The 17,733-nt window shown below is 40.8% G+C and overlaps 1 protein-coding gene across 9 annotated transcripts in view; it reads right to left on the bottom strand.

Moving 5' to 3' along the window:
- ano3 (anoctamin 3) overlaps positions 1-17,733 on the bottom strand; it is a 123,379-nt gene that overhangs the window by 43,161 nt on the left and 62,485 nt on the right. For all 9 annotated transcript variants that reach the window (XM_084397046.1, XM_084397048.1, XM_084397052.1 and 6 more), the window contains one exon: positions 9,617-9,677. In XM_084397046.1, the coding sequence (XP_084253172.1) occupies positions 9,617-9,677 (61 nt within the window). The remainder of the gene's footprint in view (positions 1-9,616; positions 9,678-17,733) is intronic.

Below are 17,733 nucleotides of genomic sequence, written 5' to 3'. Positions count from 1 at the left end.
TGGACTTCCAATATGGTGTCGAGGCGAGTGGCAGTGTAGAACGCGAGCTCCCAGACAAATCAGTTATACTCCCCAGTTTAATTTAACTTTACACCGTGTAATTGATAAACAAATATGGAGGGGAAGAAACAATGAAAAGCTAGAGGCAAACGCTACGTATTCTGAAATTAAGGCTATCCGATCTGATGTGAAGACAGAACTAATCAACTTTCAAGAGACTTTCACCAGAGACTGGAAAACTGACTTGGCAAGCCTGAGTACGGACATCAACCTTAAACTGAACGAAATTGCCAAAGATCTGAAAGACGAAGTGAATAGAGTGGAGGAGATTTGGAAGAGTGGAGCGCAGAGGCTAGAGATGTGCTTTGCCAAACCCTTGACATTCAACAAAAAATGCAAACAACAGTTTTATCAATAGTTGATTTTACGTTATAGCTTGAAAGACCCATAAATGAATATAACATCAATGTCTGGGAGTTGAGGAAAAAGCGTGCACTGATTTATAATATCAGTTTGCACGGGGAAGGCCCTTCGTTAATTGAAGTTTTTCCTTTCCAACAAGAAGTTACTTTAAAGGGAAGTTTGATTATGGAAGTTGCTGTTTCTTTTGATTGTACAATTTCTTTTTCTTTTATTATTTCACTTTTTTGTTCTGTGTTATTTATGTTACAATGTCATGGTCACTTGGGATTTTTAATATGAAGTACATCTGAAGATAAATGTCACAACAAGAATAGAATAATTTCACCTAACGTTAATTGGTTGCAAAATCCTATCAAACGAAGTAAACCATTAACTAAGATGAAAAGAGAGAACCAACATATTATTGGGACTCATCTAGTACAAACTGAATATGAAAATTTTAAAAAGGTAGGATTTAGAAACACTTTTATTCATCTTACACTAAAGGGCATGCAAGAGGAGTTGCAATATTGATATCGAATAAGCTGACTTTCCAGGTCTCCAGCCAAATAGCTGATAAAGAAGGACGTTCCCTTTCGAGGGAACTCAAACTGCATTGACTACGACACTTTGGGGAACGCCCTTAGCGTAACGTATCTGAAGTATGAATTAAACTAATCCAATCCTGATTGGTGCTGCATCATGATGTAGGATTGGAGGGCGAAACAAACACAAATGAATCTTCCAGGTGATTTGTTCAAACATAATTCCACACAGAACTCAACATTCCAGACCCCAAATCACCAATCCAGAGCCATAAAATCAGGCTCCAGCCAGTCTCCGCTAACCAACGAAACCCCCCAGCTAAGAACTTTATGGCCATGCAAGCTTCAAAGAGATGAGCCCAACTAAAGGAAGGACGTTGTCAACGTTTGATAGTTTTGGAAAGACTGATTGGTTCAGAGATGGCACAGCTTGGTGCTCGATTAAGATAACAGCAGAAGTTGCTGGACCCCCACGACAGATACAAAATAGACCCCCTCTTCTTAAGGACCTCTGAATGACCCAGGTGTAAAATCTCTTCAAGCCACAAGAGAACTGAGATTTTACCTATAACCATACATAAAATCATCCCAGAACAATTCTCGATGGACTTGTAATCAAACATCATGCAACTACATAATTCTATATTGTGTCTACAATATATTTGTGTGTCTAATATGCTTAGATCCCATATAATTCATGTAACTGTTATAACTATTAGATGTTTGAATGAAAGTGTGTCGTGTCTCCTATCAATATGATTGTATGTTCTTAACTCAAAAGATGGCTTGATTGAAATCTGTGTAAAATGTTTTGTATTCTTATAATAGTAATAATGTCTAAACTGTGGCCTCTTTTCTCTCTACTAGTGCTGGAGAATAAGGGGATCACAGATAAGCATGATTTACGATCAGAACTGAAAAGAACGCCACCTCCTAAATTAAGCCAGTGTTTAATTGGTCAGAACTCATCCAGGAGGCTGGACAAACATTTGAGTTAAAATCTTAGACCCAAACAAAGTTTTAGAAGAACAACAACAAGGTTAGAAAAAATGCGGAGAAGAGACCAGACAGACTAGTAACCATGTAGACGAGCAGAGACAAAAGAACCCAAATTAAGATCAGAAGAACATGGGTTAACAGCTTCATTCCAGCCATCTAACTACTCTCATCTCAATTTTCTTTCTTTTCTTAGTTTTCCTTTATTTTCCGTGTGAGTCTCGGTTCTAAGTTAAGTTTTGCGGCAAAGTTCGGTCCACGGATCGATTCGTCTGCAAAGCCAGCTTCAAACAAAGACTTTCAATCCATCCGCCAGCACACCACGTGATTGGCCGCCCCAGACATCCATCCCAGCACGAGGACACCAACCAACGAACGAACGAACTCGGGAAACCCCTTTCACGCGACGAAGGGAATCCCGAAAAGGAATGCAAAGACAAGCAAGTAGTCTCCAGACTCTTAAGCTGAACTGGTGCATTGCTATATATTTAATAACCCGCCTAAGAAACGAAAGAAGGGTTAAATTACTGAGTGATGGTTCATTCAGGCCATGTCGTATAAGTGCATAGAAACTTGGGATTTCATCATCTTACTCTTAAAACTCATTCTTTCCTCACTCTCTTTCTTTCTGCAACTCGTATGAATGTGTGTATGTTTGTGTTAGATATTAGTTTTATGTGTTAGAATAATCAATAAAGTTTTGTTTATATTTTAAAGAGAAGTGTTACTTGTGTTATGTGCTTACGAATTTAATGTCTTAAACTGCTGATCTAAGTTACATTGCTAACTATAGTGTTTCACTATAGTTTGGATATTTATATCTGTTGCAGAGCTGATAGTTACAGCCAGTTCAAATGAACCGGGAACGAGTCATTTGCTCGGTTGTAATAAGTGATTCTTTCGAATTCCCTATAAATGAATTAATAATTCCTTTGAGCCAAATTGACCTATCAGAATATATACAAATACATTACATAAACAGGTTAATTGATTGTAATATTAATTTACGACAGTAAGTTTATTATACTGACTGATCCAAATATTCATAATCAATTATAACCAGTTATTATTGATTATTAATATTTCATAGAGCTAAAATACATTACAATGATGTAACATGTGACGGCATACACGGAAGCTACAAAGGGACGCCAGCACACAACAGAGTTAGCTTTTTGCTCTTCAGCAAGCACTCTCTGTCAAACTGTCTGTCCTATTTGGTGTTGTTTGTCCCATAAGAATTGACTTCAAGAACCATGTCCCCTCTCTTAGCAGTCGCCATTTCTTTGCACTTTCGGGAGATTGTGGTGGGGTTAGGGAGTAAACTTGTTGCTGACAGACGGCCATGGGCTACATTTATTAGCTCTTGCACTAACCGGATGAAACCGTTCCCTGCTACCGTTTCAAATGGCCGAATGTCCATACAACAGATTTTCACGCATTTAGCTGTGATTAGGGATTTCACCGTTGGTTTGGCGAGGAAACCACTCACACTCATTTGTTTGCTGGTTTGTCCACTACCGCTACATCCACCATGCTCAAAATGTCTTTGTAAATGAGATGATCCCGTCTTCTTACTATTGTAGCTTAGCACAGCCTTGCAAATTGTGCATTGTGCATAACCAGTTGGCTCGTCATTTAAGGTTGTCACTATTTGAAAAACAGCCCAGAAGTTTGCCTTTCCTCTGGTGCTTTTCTCAGTTTTAAGTTCGCCATCGGCGATTTTTCTCTTAATGTTCTCCATTGCACATGAGGTGAATCGTGGGTCGCGCCGCCGGGAACAACCATATGTCAGTGTGATAGGTTATAAAATGTCTTTCTAGGTTTGTTTTTCCATCGTCAACTTCTCATATTTTCTTTTAATTAATGTCTAAAATATAAAAAGAAGGATAAGCCTAAAACAGGCCTGAGGCCCGACCCGCATGTGAACTATGACGTGAAAATTGCCCGAAGCCCAGCCCAAGGGGCGTAAATAAGTCGGGGCCCGTCGGGCTCGGGCTGAAATGCAGGGCTCTAACAGGCATAGAATTGAATGAGTGCTGGATAAAATGTTATGTTAGATTCTGAGTTTTATGTTTGTATGTTGTTTATGTGAAACTTTTTGTGCTGCCATTTTGGCCAGGACTCCCTGGAAGAAGGGATTTTATATCTCAATGGGACTATCCTGGTAAAATAAAGGATAAAAAAATAAATAAAAAATAATTCGATTTAGATGTTCAATCCAAGAACACCATCTGGAGATTGAACACTAGTCTCTTAAATGACCCCCAATGTATAGAATATATTAAAAAGGAAATGAAAGAGTACATTGAATTTAATAATAATGAAGAAATGTCATCAGGTGTTCTATGGGACGCCGCTAAGGCAGTGTTAAGAGGAAAGCTGTTAAAGTGATAAACAAAGATTTATCAAACACACTAAAAACACTGGAACAAAAACATATTGAATTAAATAACCCCAAATCTTAGAAGAAATAAAAGTACTAAAACAACAAATAAATAAGATACTTGATAAACAAGTAGAGATTAAACTTAAATATATCAAACAGAATTATTATGAGAATGGACCCAGAGCTAAAAAAATGTTAGCATGTAAACTCCGTAAACAGCAAACTGAAAGGTCAGTTTTCAAAATTAGTGGGGGGGAGACCCCAATATCCTGGAAACAAGCTATCATATCAGTAATACCAAAAGTTGGAAAAGATAAGACGGATTGTGGGTCATTATAGACCCATTTCAGTTTTGAATATAGATTATACACTTCAATAATTGCAAAAAGATTAGAAAATATAATTCCTGAATTGATTGATACCGACCAAATAGGATTTGTGAAAAACAGGCAGACACAAGATAATTTGAGACGGGCATTATTTTTGATTGATAGCATAAGCAAAAGTAATTCTAAATCTCTGGCAATTAGCCACGATGCCGAAGAGGCTGTTGACTCCGTGCGATGGGAGTTTTTGTACCTGGTACTGCAACATTTTGGCTTTAATGAAAAGGTTATAGGATGTCTTAAAGCACTATATAATTTACTGACGGCCCAGATTAAAATAAATGGTAATATTTCTAGTTCAGTTACACTGGAACGGGGATGTCACCAAGGATGCCCTTTAAGTCCCACACTTTTCGCACTATTCATAGAGCCACTTGCTCAAGCAATTGGAGAAGATGTAGAAATACCAGGATTCCAATTTAAAGGAAATGAACACAAAATATGTCTATATGCGGATGATATTCTTATGACAATATCCGACCCAGACTCCAGTTTACCTAAACTTATGTCATGCCTTGAACAGTTTGGTTGGTACTCAGCAGTGTTGAGTAAGTTACTTTAGTGGAACAACTAAACACAATAGATGGTTTAGATGGCTCATGGACACGTTCGGTCTCTCTCGCGCACTGTCGAGCACGCTCGCAGCGTTCGCGTCGCTTTTGTCCAGTCCGGCGCCTAATAAACACACACACTTTTTCACAAAAGAGAGTAACGCGAGTAACGAACTCATTTAAATTTCAGCAATTGTGATTGCATTACTTGATTAAAAAAAAAAAAAATAGTTACATGCTCGTTACCGCTAAAAGTAGTGGAATTACAGTAACACGTTACTTTGTAGCGCGTTACTCCCAACACTGGTACTCAGGATACAGATTAAATTTAGACACAACTCAAACCCTCTCTTTTAAAGGGGTGGTATAATGCCCTTTTCAAAAGATGTAAAATAAGTTTTTGATAACTTTGATGTCCCCAGAGTGTGTATGTGAAGTTTTAGCTCAAAATACCCCACAGATATTTTAGCACCTTGCTTGCTTCCAGTGATCAGCTGCTCAAGTACCCCTTAGGATAGAGCAGGGTGAATGGAACTATGCTGGGCAACTCATAAACTCCCTCTGTTTCATTTACATTCCTCCCCAACTATTGTTGAGTTTTGAAACAGTGATATCCCTCCCCTTTGGATGGGTGCTAGAATATGGCCCTGGTTCGACAGTACTAATAAGTAGAGGAAGATCGCCTATGGGTGTCCAATGTGTTATCTGTCACATGACATTATAAAAAAGTGATAGCTTTAATGGGTTTAGGTGGAGTGCCTTTTTTCAAGGCAGGTTTCAACTGTTCTTCTCCAGTCATTTTGAGGTCTTAAAGTAGAACCTAAGGTCCCCTGCGGTTTCCTGGGGGTTTAGAGGGGGGTTTAGGGGGATAAGAGTGGTATGCACACTGCATTATGCCCTGCTCTCATTCTCCCTCCTTTCCTGAGTAGGAGTAAGGATTAGGCTCCCCCTTGGAGTGGTAGCAAAAGTGAATGTTGTACCCTGAAGGGCTATTTTTAGCACTTTGCATGCTCACTTGAAGTAGGGCCTTATGCTCCCCTATGGCTGGGTATCGTGCAAAGTCTCTAGTTGATCCATGTTTGGAGAAGTAGAGGCAGTTTGCCTGGTGGCCTCCCATCTTGCAGCATTCTATAGTCAGATGAGTGCATGAAGTCTCCTTGTGGTGCCCGTAGAAGAACAAGTAGAGTTGAGCGTGCTCCCCAATGACTCTAGGTTAATTAAGTAGAGCCTAAGCTCCCCTGTAGTTTCCCTAGGGGTTGAGTTGCAATGGCAAGAGTTTTTGGCTTTATTCTGTGCCACACTTGTATTTGCATCCCTTCTGATGAAGTGAAGGTTATATTCTCCCCCTTGGAAGTAGTGGTAGATCAAGGGTCTTGAATTACTCCCTTTGATAAACTACTCCCTAAGGGCTTTATCAAAGTATTGACATAGCTAGCTCTATATTAGAGCTTTTTGCTCTTGGGGCCTTTAAGGCTTTTTGCCTGCCCTGGGCTTAGAGATTGCCTCCAATAAGCAGTCTATTAGTCGCAATCTGCGCCCTAGGAGTTGAAGCGCTCTGACTAAGGGCGCTTTCACACTAGCACTTTTGGTGCGCACCCGGGTTCGAATGACGTCAGAGTTCGGTTCGTTTGGATGATGTGAACGCTGTCTTCCGAACTCGGGTGCGCACCCGCGAACCGTACTCGGGTCCGCTTAAAAAGGTGGTCTGGGGTACGGTTCATGTGAACTCGGGTACGGTTCGCTGCTGATATGAACGCAATCGAACCAAACCGCGGAAGTGAACCGCTATTGTTGACGTATAATGTGTCTTCGGCGGACAGCCCGCTGTCTTTGAAACGTTTTCATAATTTTTGCGGCAGACAGACGCAAGTGTGTTTCTGTATGTCTATGTTGAAAACAAAACCAAAGTTTAAAAAAAAAGAAGAAAAAATGTCAACCGAGCAAGTCTATCCATTTGGGCGCCTTTTCATTCGCGGTTACCAAGCAACACCATTACGCCAGCTGCAGCCTGATGACGCAAGTGTACCGCGGTTCGGATATAAATAATATAATGTGAACACAGTCCATCGGGGGCAGGGGGAGGGGGGAGCAATCGAACTCGGGTTCGGAACAGGCAATCGAACCAAGTGTGAAAGCGCCCTAAATCACAACTAAGTGATCTGTAGAGACAATCTATGTTATGCCCCCTATGTTTGTGCATATCCACTGAATAGTGAGGTAGGTAACCCCTCAGCAAGGCCTATTGGTCTAGGTTACACATGTAAAAATGGTTTCCTGAGAAGAGTTTATGACTTGTCTTGCAGATACCCTCTTATACTCACAGGTGCTCCACTTTGGACATCGTGGACTGCCGTTGGCCAACAAATTGGCATGTTTGTTACATCTATTCAGATACCAGTTACGCTGAGGACGTTCCCCATAGCGTCAACTCCATGACGCTAATTTTGCGCTAAAAAACATCTAATTTTCCTTCTCAGGGAACCAGGGTTAAACACGTAATCTAGATGTTTTGAGGCAAAAAGACATCTCAAGTGCCAATGAGATATTCTAGCATGAGTTTGTATGGAAAGAAAGAGACAATTGAGTGATTTGATAGACATGAATGTAGCACTATTGTGTTGCCATTGACAATGCTCAAATATAGCCAATAGTTTGGCCATCATCAGTATGTGAAAATATTCATTGCAGTGTTTGACCAATTAAAAAGAGCCATAGAATGATAACTTAGGCCATACGTTCCTGCAAACAAATGCGACAGAACCTCTGTGTCCATGGCCTAAATTTCTTTTGTATTTAAGGATAGCATTTTTTTTTTTTTTTTACTCAAGCTTCTAGAACTCTAATGTGGCATTTCCGAAGTGTTAATGAATAGTCACCCTTGTACAGCTTTTGTGTGAACTCTCATTTGACTCTGAAATGTCTAAAGGTGCGTTCACAATAGCACTTTTGGTTCTTTAGAACATTCGCAGTACATTCGCGACAGATAGATGCAAGTGCCGTTTTGTGCCGTTTGCAGCCTTCTCCTGTGTCGTCGTTATAATATAATGTGAGCACATACCGGTGGGGGCAGAGGGAGGGGGGAGCATTCAAACCAAGTGTGGAAATCGAACCATGTGAGAAAGCACCATAAGAGAGAAATTTATCCTGAATTCTCTTGACAATGGAATAGTGGTTTTGTCATTTTAGAACAACCCTTCTTCATCCCCACTAAAGCCATTATTTTGAAGAGTTCATGAATTCCATGTATTAGTTTTAAAAGCAATTTAGAAATTTGAGTATCAGAATCCCCATTTACATGTTTTTGTTCACTGTTTACAATTTGTTTTTGTTGAATTAAGGAGTATAATGTAATTAGTAGCCTATAATTTCATGTTAAACTATACAGATTTATTGCAGCTACCCTAACTGTGATAGCGTTAGTGGCATTTGTGTCATGCATTGTTTTTATAGCCCTTTTCCAGCAGATAAAAATATGGCTGTGACTAATATGTTGCTTTGTTTAGATCCCACAAGTCACCTATAGTTCTGCACCTGCAAAACCTTGCACAGATTAATCAAAACACAAACAAAAATACAAAATATATGAATGCAAACACATGTACTGTAGCTATGCTACTTCAATTTCACGCCTTCTGGAATATGTCATAAAGCACAATTATAAGGATTGCCACAAGGGAAATTAGTGTACAGTAATAAGCACTGACACAAGTGGACATTAGTGTAAACTTTAGTTTATTTTCCCTTTCAGGTCAACTACTGTTATGGTGCAGCAACAGTTTGGAAATATATTTTTTTAGACCTATAAAGTTAGTTAAACTGCTATTTGTTTAATGTCACATTTAAAGGAAAACATCCACAGCAGTAAATCCACCATGTCTGTTCACATTAATCTACTTTCATTTCACTCCTGGGAAGTGTTTCATTGGCTGTAGTCAGTCAATTAGACTTAATAATGAGGCCACAATTATCAAGCACAAACTCACCTGTGATCGCCACCGGGGATCCTTCAACACATCTATTTATCACTGCTCTTGTTCAGAGGAGTAAACTAAAGTCTAAGCAGTTTTGAAATATTTAAATGTTTGTGCTGTGAGTGCGGTCTACTGTGACCTGATTGTATCATTTGTTGTAATGTGGGACAAAGCAGTGATTGATTACAGCTGCTTCTCATGAGCTTTTTAGTCATTCCTTTTATAGCAGACCAAAGGCTGCTATAGATACTAATTCTGCCTACTGAAGGAAGCCTCTTTTATAATTACTTAATTTGTACTTCAAACCAAACGCTGACCTGTCTGTCTTTCTGCTGGTGGAAAGAGTAATGATTAGATTAAAAAGATTCAGACTCACCCCATATTGCCATGAAGATAGCAAAAAAGACTGTGCCTCCATTATCAAAAAGATGGGTCACCTGGTAAGCACAAAAAAAGGCAGTGTATTTTAGAATGTATAATTTGGAAATAACAGCAAGCTAAAGCATACAGTATATCAGGAAAATAATGTAATAGAAAAGCATATGAACAAATAATGATTCGTTACATAAGATTCACATGTCTATGACTGGTACAACTAGAGTGCAGGTTCATGTTTTTTTTTGGCAAATACTTTTTCCTACAACGTTTAAAAAAACAAAACGTTTTCACCATTTGCATCATTGCAGATGACGCTTGTGCATGCTAATAAGGAAGCTAAAGACCACAGTGTATAGCATCAGTCACTAGCGCACGCTGCACACCTTTTTGAGTCCAGGACAGTGAGGTTTGCCTTCACAGCTATCTCATATCAAGCCTGTATTACACTCCCCCCTTGAAACCTCAATCGTATCTGGGTCAAAGCACCATTGTTACCAGTTCCTCTCGGCTCCCTCCGAGCTGGGCTTGAACTGGTGATAGCAGGCATGGGAGTAGGGAGCTAACAAAGACGTTAAAGGCCACAGACTTTTAAGAATTTCAGCAAGAAAAATAAGGAGTTTGGCATAAAGTGCCAGAATTGTTCATTCTGACAGCAATTTGCAGCAGTGAAGCGGCCAGCGAATGTTATTCAGTGAGAGTTGTCATTTTGCAGGAACAAGAGCAACAGAAAGACCCACTCATATAATTCTTGAGCCAAAAGACATTTCAATTTTGCCTGCTACATAATTTGCAAAAGCCCAAACAGATATGTGCACAAGACTTCACAGAAACTGTATATGCCTGACAACAACATGCAGTGACAAAGTAGGTGAGTAAGCAATATGTAGTCACAAAATCAGAGAGCCCAGCATGAAAGCTCACAGGTGACACATTTGACAGGTGGAAGTGTTATATGTAGGTGTAAATGTTTGTATTAATATTGGTGCTAGGAATTTGTGATTGGTGTTTCACAAGTTATAAATAAGGTTATAACTGTGGGCCTAAAAGTGGAGATGGGAAGAGATTCTAAAGAAATGTCATGGGAAAGAAGTAAACTAAGCTACTGCATATATACCAGATGTGTCCAATTCTGCTCCTGGATGGCCACTGTCCAGCAGAGTTCAGCTCCGACTCCAATTAAACACACCTGAAACAGCTAACTACTACAGGTGTGTTGACGCAAGTCGGAGCCAACCCCTTCAGGACAATGGTCCTCCAGGAGCAGGTTTGGACACCTCTGTTCTATACCCTTGAAACAGAATTGGCAGCATTAGACTAATATATTCCTTCCGAACTTATGTTATGAACTTCATTAAAGAGTGTGAAGTGAGACCGAAGAAAGAGCTGATGGTCAGTAAAAACTCCAGCAGTAGGATGCAGAGAACTTGATTGGCATGTGCCAAATAACTCTCCATTGATATGATTCTAGAGTAAGGCTGTTCTGTTGCTCTGACTCCCCAATGGGAGCTTTGTTTGTTGAGGAGGTGGAGATTTTGGCAGAAGAGATTTGATCTATAAGTCGTGAGAAGCCTCTGTGGGCTTGGCAGGAGGTTTTATGTACAGCTCATATAATTGTTTATTTAACCTGTGTGGAAAGAGCACACTGATATTTAATCCTTTTGGATATGGGAGGAATGGCAGAACCTAAATTGGGATTTGTATAACAACATCCGTTAAGTGAATTTTGAAGCCAGTTTGAAGAACCGTAACAGCTGTTTTTGAAAGCAGAGGAGTTGCAGGCAGGTATTAAATCCTCTCTATGCTGAGAAATCAATGGTGGGTTGAGAAAATCATCTTCAGAATTTAAGATTTTGCCAACATGTGACAAAATTGTTTCACTGGTGTGGGATGGACCAATGGTAAAAAAAAAAATAGCTGAGCAGTGTAAGAACAGTAGTTCATTTCCATGCCGTTGTTACCGCTGGCCCAAATCCAGCCCCATAACAGTAGTGGGTGGCCAAGAAAGAACTGTGTCAACTTTGTTTTAACATTGTCTCCTGAGCTATGAAAGTGCAAACTTAAATCAATAAAACATTATTCAGGGCAGGAAAAAATTGTAATGTGTATTTTATTCAAATATTAGCCTCTCCCAGGCCAAACCACTACCAAGTCAAGTCAAGTCATCTTCATTTATATAGCGCTTTTAACAATGTAGATTGTTTCAAAGCAGCTTTACAGAGATAAGCGTATAATTTAAGGTAACAGAGATTGGTTTGGCTTTATAGCGGTTCTTTAATAAAGTTATTTTCCAGCTAAAGTTAGTTTTGATCGATTCGCTTCCGTCGCAACGATCATTTGTTATTAAATTAGGGGCCGCTAAGACGACACCATTCTCTCTACGCAGACTTTAAACGCGAACCTGTGATAAACGCTGATGCGCGTTAAGAATTGGTTCTATAGTTATGTGCGTTTGAATATATGTGCACAGGTTTGTAATTCCCTACAAACCAAGCCTAAACAAAGTACTGGTCTTTTCTTATAAATTTAAACAGAATTGTATTTTATTTTGTCACTTCGGGGTAGGTTCGCAAAACGAATTTTCCCGACAACGCTTTATCTGTAGAGTGGTAAAGGGATGCTCCATAGGGAGAGACTAGTTGGCACTTCAGCACTGCGTTGTCATCGGGTCCAGGCGAAGGTCCTTCGTCAGATCTGGATACGGCCTGGATCCGGCAGGCTGCGGGAAAACCTCAGGCTAGACAAAGACACTAAAATTAGCATAGATGCCATTCTTCTTATGATGTAACGAGTACATCAGGATTTATGGGAAGTGTTCCCGGTTCCGGCTGACCTAATCTATGCAGCCTAACATTGAATTATAGAAGTCTATAATGTATTATGTGAATGCTAGGTCAAAGAGATGTGTCTTCAATCTAGCTTTGAACTGACAGAGTGTGTCTGCTTCCTGGGCAATGGTAGGAAGACTGTTCCAAAGTTTTGGTGCTAAATAGGAAAAGGATCTACCGCCAGCAGTCGATTTAGATATTCTAGGTATTATCAACTGGCCGGAATTTTGAGATTGCGATAGACATGAAGGACTATAATGCGTTAAGAGCTCGCTTAAGTACTGCGGAGCTAAACCATTTAGTGCTTTGTAAGTAATCAGCAATATTTAAAAATGTATGCGATGTTTAATAGGCAGCCAATGCAGTGTTGACAGAACCGGGTTAATATGGTCATACTTCCTGGTTCTGGTAAGAACTCGAGCTGCAGCGTTTTGAACTAGCTGTAGTTTGTTTATTAAGGGTGCAGGGCAACCACCCAGTAGAGCATTACAATAATCTAGCCTTGAGGTCATGAACGCATGAACTAATTGTTCCGCATTTGTCAATGAGATAGATATAGATAGATGAGTTTAGATATATTATTAAGATGGAAAAATGCGGTTTTACAGATACAAGACACGTGACTTTCAAATGAAAGATTGGTATCAAAGAGCACACCCAGATTCCTAACCGACGACGAAGACTTGACAGAGCAGCCATCAAGTGTTAGACAGTATTCTAAGTTATTACGTATGGGAGTTTTTTGTCCAATAATTAGAATCTCTGTTTTTTCAGAATTTAGAAGTAGGAAATTACTAGTCATCCAATTTTTTATATCAGCTATGCATTCCGTTAGTTTTGTGAATTTGTAAGTTTCGTTAGGTTTTGAAGAAATATACAGCTGAGTATCGTCAGCATAACAGTGAAAGCTAATTCCATGTTTCCTAATGATATCTCCTAAGGGTAGCATGTACAGAGTGAACAGGCCCCACGAGGTTCATGTTTATAACAGTAATCTTGCGGGGTGGTCTCATTTAAAGTAATGTAATCGTTTGGTTTTAGCCAGGTTTCTGTCAAACACAGCACATCTAGGTTATTATCTAAAATCATATCATTAACAGCGAGTGCTTTTGGAGTAAGGGATTGAATATTCAGCAACCCAAGCTTTAGCATTTGCTCATCTGTATTATATCTGTTTTTTATTTGTTGAACATCAATTCAATTTTTAACCTTAGATGGGTTTGGACGTTTTTTGGATTTCCAAATTCGGGGAACAGACACAGTCTCTATATGATGATATCTAGGTGAAAGAGGCTCTAAGTGATGGGATTTATCTGACCTTGGTGACGCGAGGCCGCTAGCAGACGGTTTAAGCCAGTCTGTCTGCTTCCTGACTTGGTGCCCAATTTGTCATTTTGGCACCACTACCATGTTCCCATGTCACAAAATCAACTTTTGGTCCTTAGCACTGGCTGCACAGCTTGAAGAATCTGTGTTTGATTTTCATGTTGAAAATTCAGGACCAAACACTAATTCAAAACATATGAATATCTTTGACGTCAGACAAAACAGGCTTTCCTGATGAGGCTACAACAAAAAGTTTGGAAACAGACATTCTAAAAACAAAGTTGTTATGGTTATAAACCATTATAAACTACATATGTGCACTAAAAGAGTTCATCTTTCTGCAAAACAATTTGTATTTGCATAAAGATGTCTACAGGAAATATACAGTATACATAAATATCACCACACAGCCAAGATGTGATTTCTTGACTTTCATGTTGTTTGTCTTGGTTTTCTTGACTTTTCATGTTACCACAGCACACAGCACCATGAATTTATTATATCGGGCCCTTAAGAGAGCAGCCAGAAAAATGGAGCGCAACTGGAAGAAAACAAAATTATAACTATGCAACCATCTACTACAGTATCACATCAGACAGTGCATTGTAGTGTCTATGAGGAAAAAATCCATTAATTCGTTGCAATAGGAGAGGAAGAATTGTCTAAACTCGTTAAATCATCTAAATCGACAACATTTATGTTAGACCCTATTCCGACTAAGCTACTGAAAGAGATGCTTCCAGAGGTCATATATCCTCTCCTTAATTTCATTAATTCATCTTTGTCACTAGGATATGTACCGGAAACTTTTAAGCTGGCTATTATTAAACCTCTTATTTAAAAAACACAACTTGATCGTACAGAATTAGTCAATTACAGGCTGATCTCAAATAGATGTCAGAGTGTGATGTAGGTTGAAGGCGAAGAGGCAAAAGGCTCCAATATAAACTTGGCAGAAGGGTAACACACACCAGCAAACGACGTAACTATGACTATACTCATACGAGAACGGACAAAGACTGACTGAACAGAGGGAACTAAATACAGACACTGATGAACACTGATTAGGCTGTGTTCGGATGATGAAGACGATAAACAGGTGGGTAATTGAGGGAGTGAGTTCAGGTGTGAAGACACGAGGGATTCTGGGAAGTGTAGTGCAGACGAAGACAGAGTGGTACAGACGATGACTGTGACAGTACGCCCCCCTTCAAAAAGGCGCGACCTCGCGCCGTAAAACATCAACAGGGGTGGGAGGGGTGGAAGGGGTGGAAGGGGTGGGCGCCCTGAAGGCTGACCAGTGTGTGGCCTATCTGGGGCAGGAAGCCTATAGGGCGGAGCAGGCGGCCAGGGCGGAGACGACCCTTTGGGTGGCCATGGCGGAGACTTATTGCCCCCCCCCAAATTTCCTTGGGGGTGGCTATGGGATTATGGGCAGGAACAGACACCGGCTCAGGAACAGACACCGGCTCAGGAACAGACCCCGTGGCGGCGGCCATCTCTGCTGAGGGCTCAGGTGACGTGGTGGCGGCCATCTTTGCTGAGGGCTCAGGTTCAGGCGTGGCGGCGGCCATCTCTGCTGAGGGCTCAGGTGACGTGGCGGCGGCCATCTTTGCTGAGGGCTCAGGTTCTGGGATGGTGACAGGCTCAGGGCTGGGCAGAACCAGCGGCGAAATAGTCTCTGTGCTGGACGGGACCAGTGGCAAAGAAAGCTCTGGGCTGGACGGGACCAGCGGCGAAGGAAGCTCTGGGCTGGACGGGACCAGCGGCGAAGGGAGCTCTGGGCTGGACGGGACCAGCGGCGAAGGGACGTTGGCGGGCGTGACATGAACAGTCTCTGGCTCAGCGGGCGTGACGTGAACAGTCTCTGGCTCGGCGGGCGTGACATGATGCGTAGGCTCGGCAGGACTGACGTGAAGTGCAGGCTCGGCAGGACTGACGGGGAGATTCTCAGGCTCGTAAGACATGACATGAAGTTCTGGCTCTGAATACATGGCGTGAAGGAACTCATGATCAATGTCAAAGTCAATTAAATTGAACTCAGGCTCGGCAAATATAACGTGAGGATTCTCAGGCTCGGTTTACATGACGTGAAGGAATTCTGGATCAATGTCAAAGTCAATTAAGTTTGGTTCCTCAGAACTTTGGCTGAGGATAGGAACAGGGGACTCTGAGCTCGAGATGAAGACAGGAGGGGTGGCGATGACAATGGCTGGTGATAGTGGTGGAGTGGCAATGTCATCAACCTCACCGACGGTGAAGGTTGAGCCACTCAACCACAGCACACGATCCAGGTACTGAGCGAATGTACCTGGGATAATTGCTGCTGGAGCTTGTTGGTGTAAATGATCATCAAGGCCATACCAGAAAATGGTCTTGAGGACATCATCTGCCCAGTTTACCTCCTGTGAGAACTCCAGGAACTGCTCAACATATTCTTCAATCTGGCGGCCGTCTTGAAAACAGGTCAGTAGGCGATCGGTCGGGTACAATGAAATACCCATATTGCGTTTGTGGTCCATTCTTCTGTCAGGGTGTGATGTAGGTTGAAGAAGGCGAAGAGGCAAAAGGCTCCAATATAAACTTTTACTCACAATGTCACACAAACGGTACAGACAGGCAGAAGGGTAACACACACCACCAAACAACGTAACTGTGACTATACTCAGACGAGAACGGACAAAGACTGACTGAACAGAGAGAACTAAATACAGACACTGATGAACACTGATTAGGTGAGCACAGGTGACACGGATGATGAAGACGATGAACAGGTGGGTAATTGAGGGAGTGAGTTCAGGTGTGAAGACACAAGGGATTCTGGGAAGTGTAGTGCAGACAAAGACAGAGTGGTGCAGATGATGACTGTGACAATAGACCCTTTTCTGTCAAAGGTACTAGAAAAGGAAGTATCCTCACAACTATGTTCCTTTTTTAGAAAGAAATGGAATCTGGGAGGATTTCCAGTCAGGATTTAGACTGTATCATAGTACTGAGACAGCTCTCATTAGATGTACAAATGATTTGCTCCAATCATCCGATCGTGGTTGTATCTCTCTATTAGTGTTACTCGATCTTAGTGCTGCATTTGATACCACTGACCACAACATTCTTTTAAATAGACTCAAAAATTATGTTGGCCTTAGTTGAATTGCATTAGCATGGTTTAAATCATTCTTATCTGACCGTTATCAGTTTGTAGCAGTAAATGAAGAGATGTCTTATCGATCACAAGTTCAGTATGGAGTACCACAAGGCTCAGTACTAGGACCGTTGCTGTTTACTCTGTACATGCTACCCTTGAGAAATATCATTAGGACGCATGGCATTAGTTTTCACTGTTATGCCGATGATACTCAGCTCTATATCTCTTAGCGCCCCGACGAAACTTGGCAATTAAAGAAATGAACGGAATGCATAGCTGATATAAAAAAATGGATGACTAGTAATTTCCTACTAAAATACTATAATACTACTTAATTCTGAAAGTTTCTAATGATTGAACCAAAAACCTCTGCACGTACTAACCTGGAAAACTGTCTAACAATCGATGGCTGCTCTGTCAAGTTTTCGTCGTCGGTTAGGAACCTAGGTGTGCTCTTTGATATCAATCTTTCATTTGAAAGCCACGTTTCAAAGCCATCTAAATTATGACATATGCTTTCAATGAAAAATGCAGAACAGTTCATTCATGCGTTCATGACCTCAAGGCTAGATTATTGTAATGCTATTATGGGTGGTTGCCCTGCATGCATAATAAACAAATTACAGCTAGTCCAAAACACAGCAGCTAGAGTTCATACTAGAACCAGGAAGTATGGCCATATTAGCCCGGTTCTGTCAACACTGCATTGGCTCCCTATTAAACATTGTATACATTTTACTTACAAAGCACTAAATGGTTTAGCTCCCCAGTACTTGAGCGAGCTCTTAATGCATTATAGTCCTTAACGTCTATTGCAAT

Source organism: Rutilus rutilus (assembly GCF_951802725.1).
Source record: "Rutilus rutilus genome assembly, chromosome: 23".
Taxonomy (NCBI): Eukaryota; Metazoa; Chordata; class Actinopteri; order Cypriniformes; family Leuciscidae; genus Rutilus; species Rutilus rutilus.
This window is presented reverse-complemented; position numbering and strand designations above follow the sequence as displayed.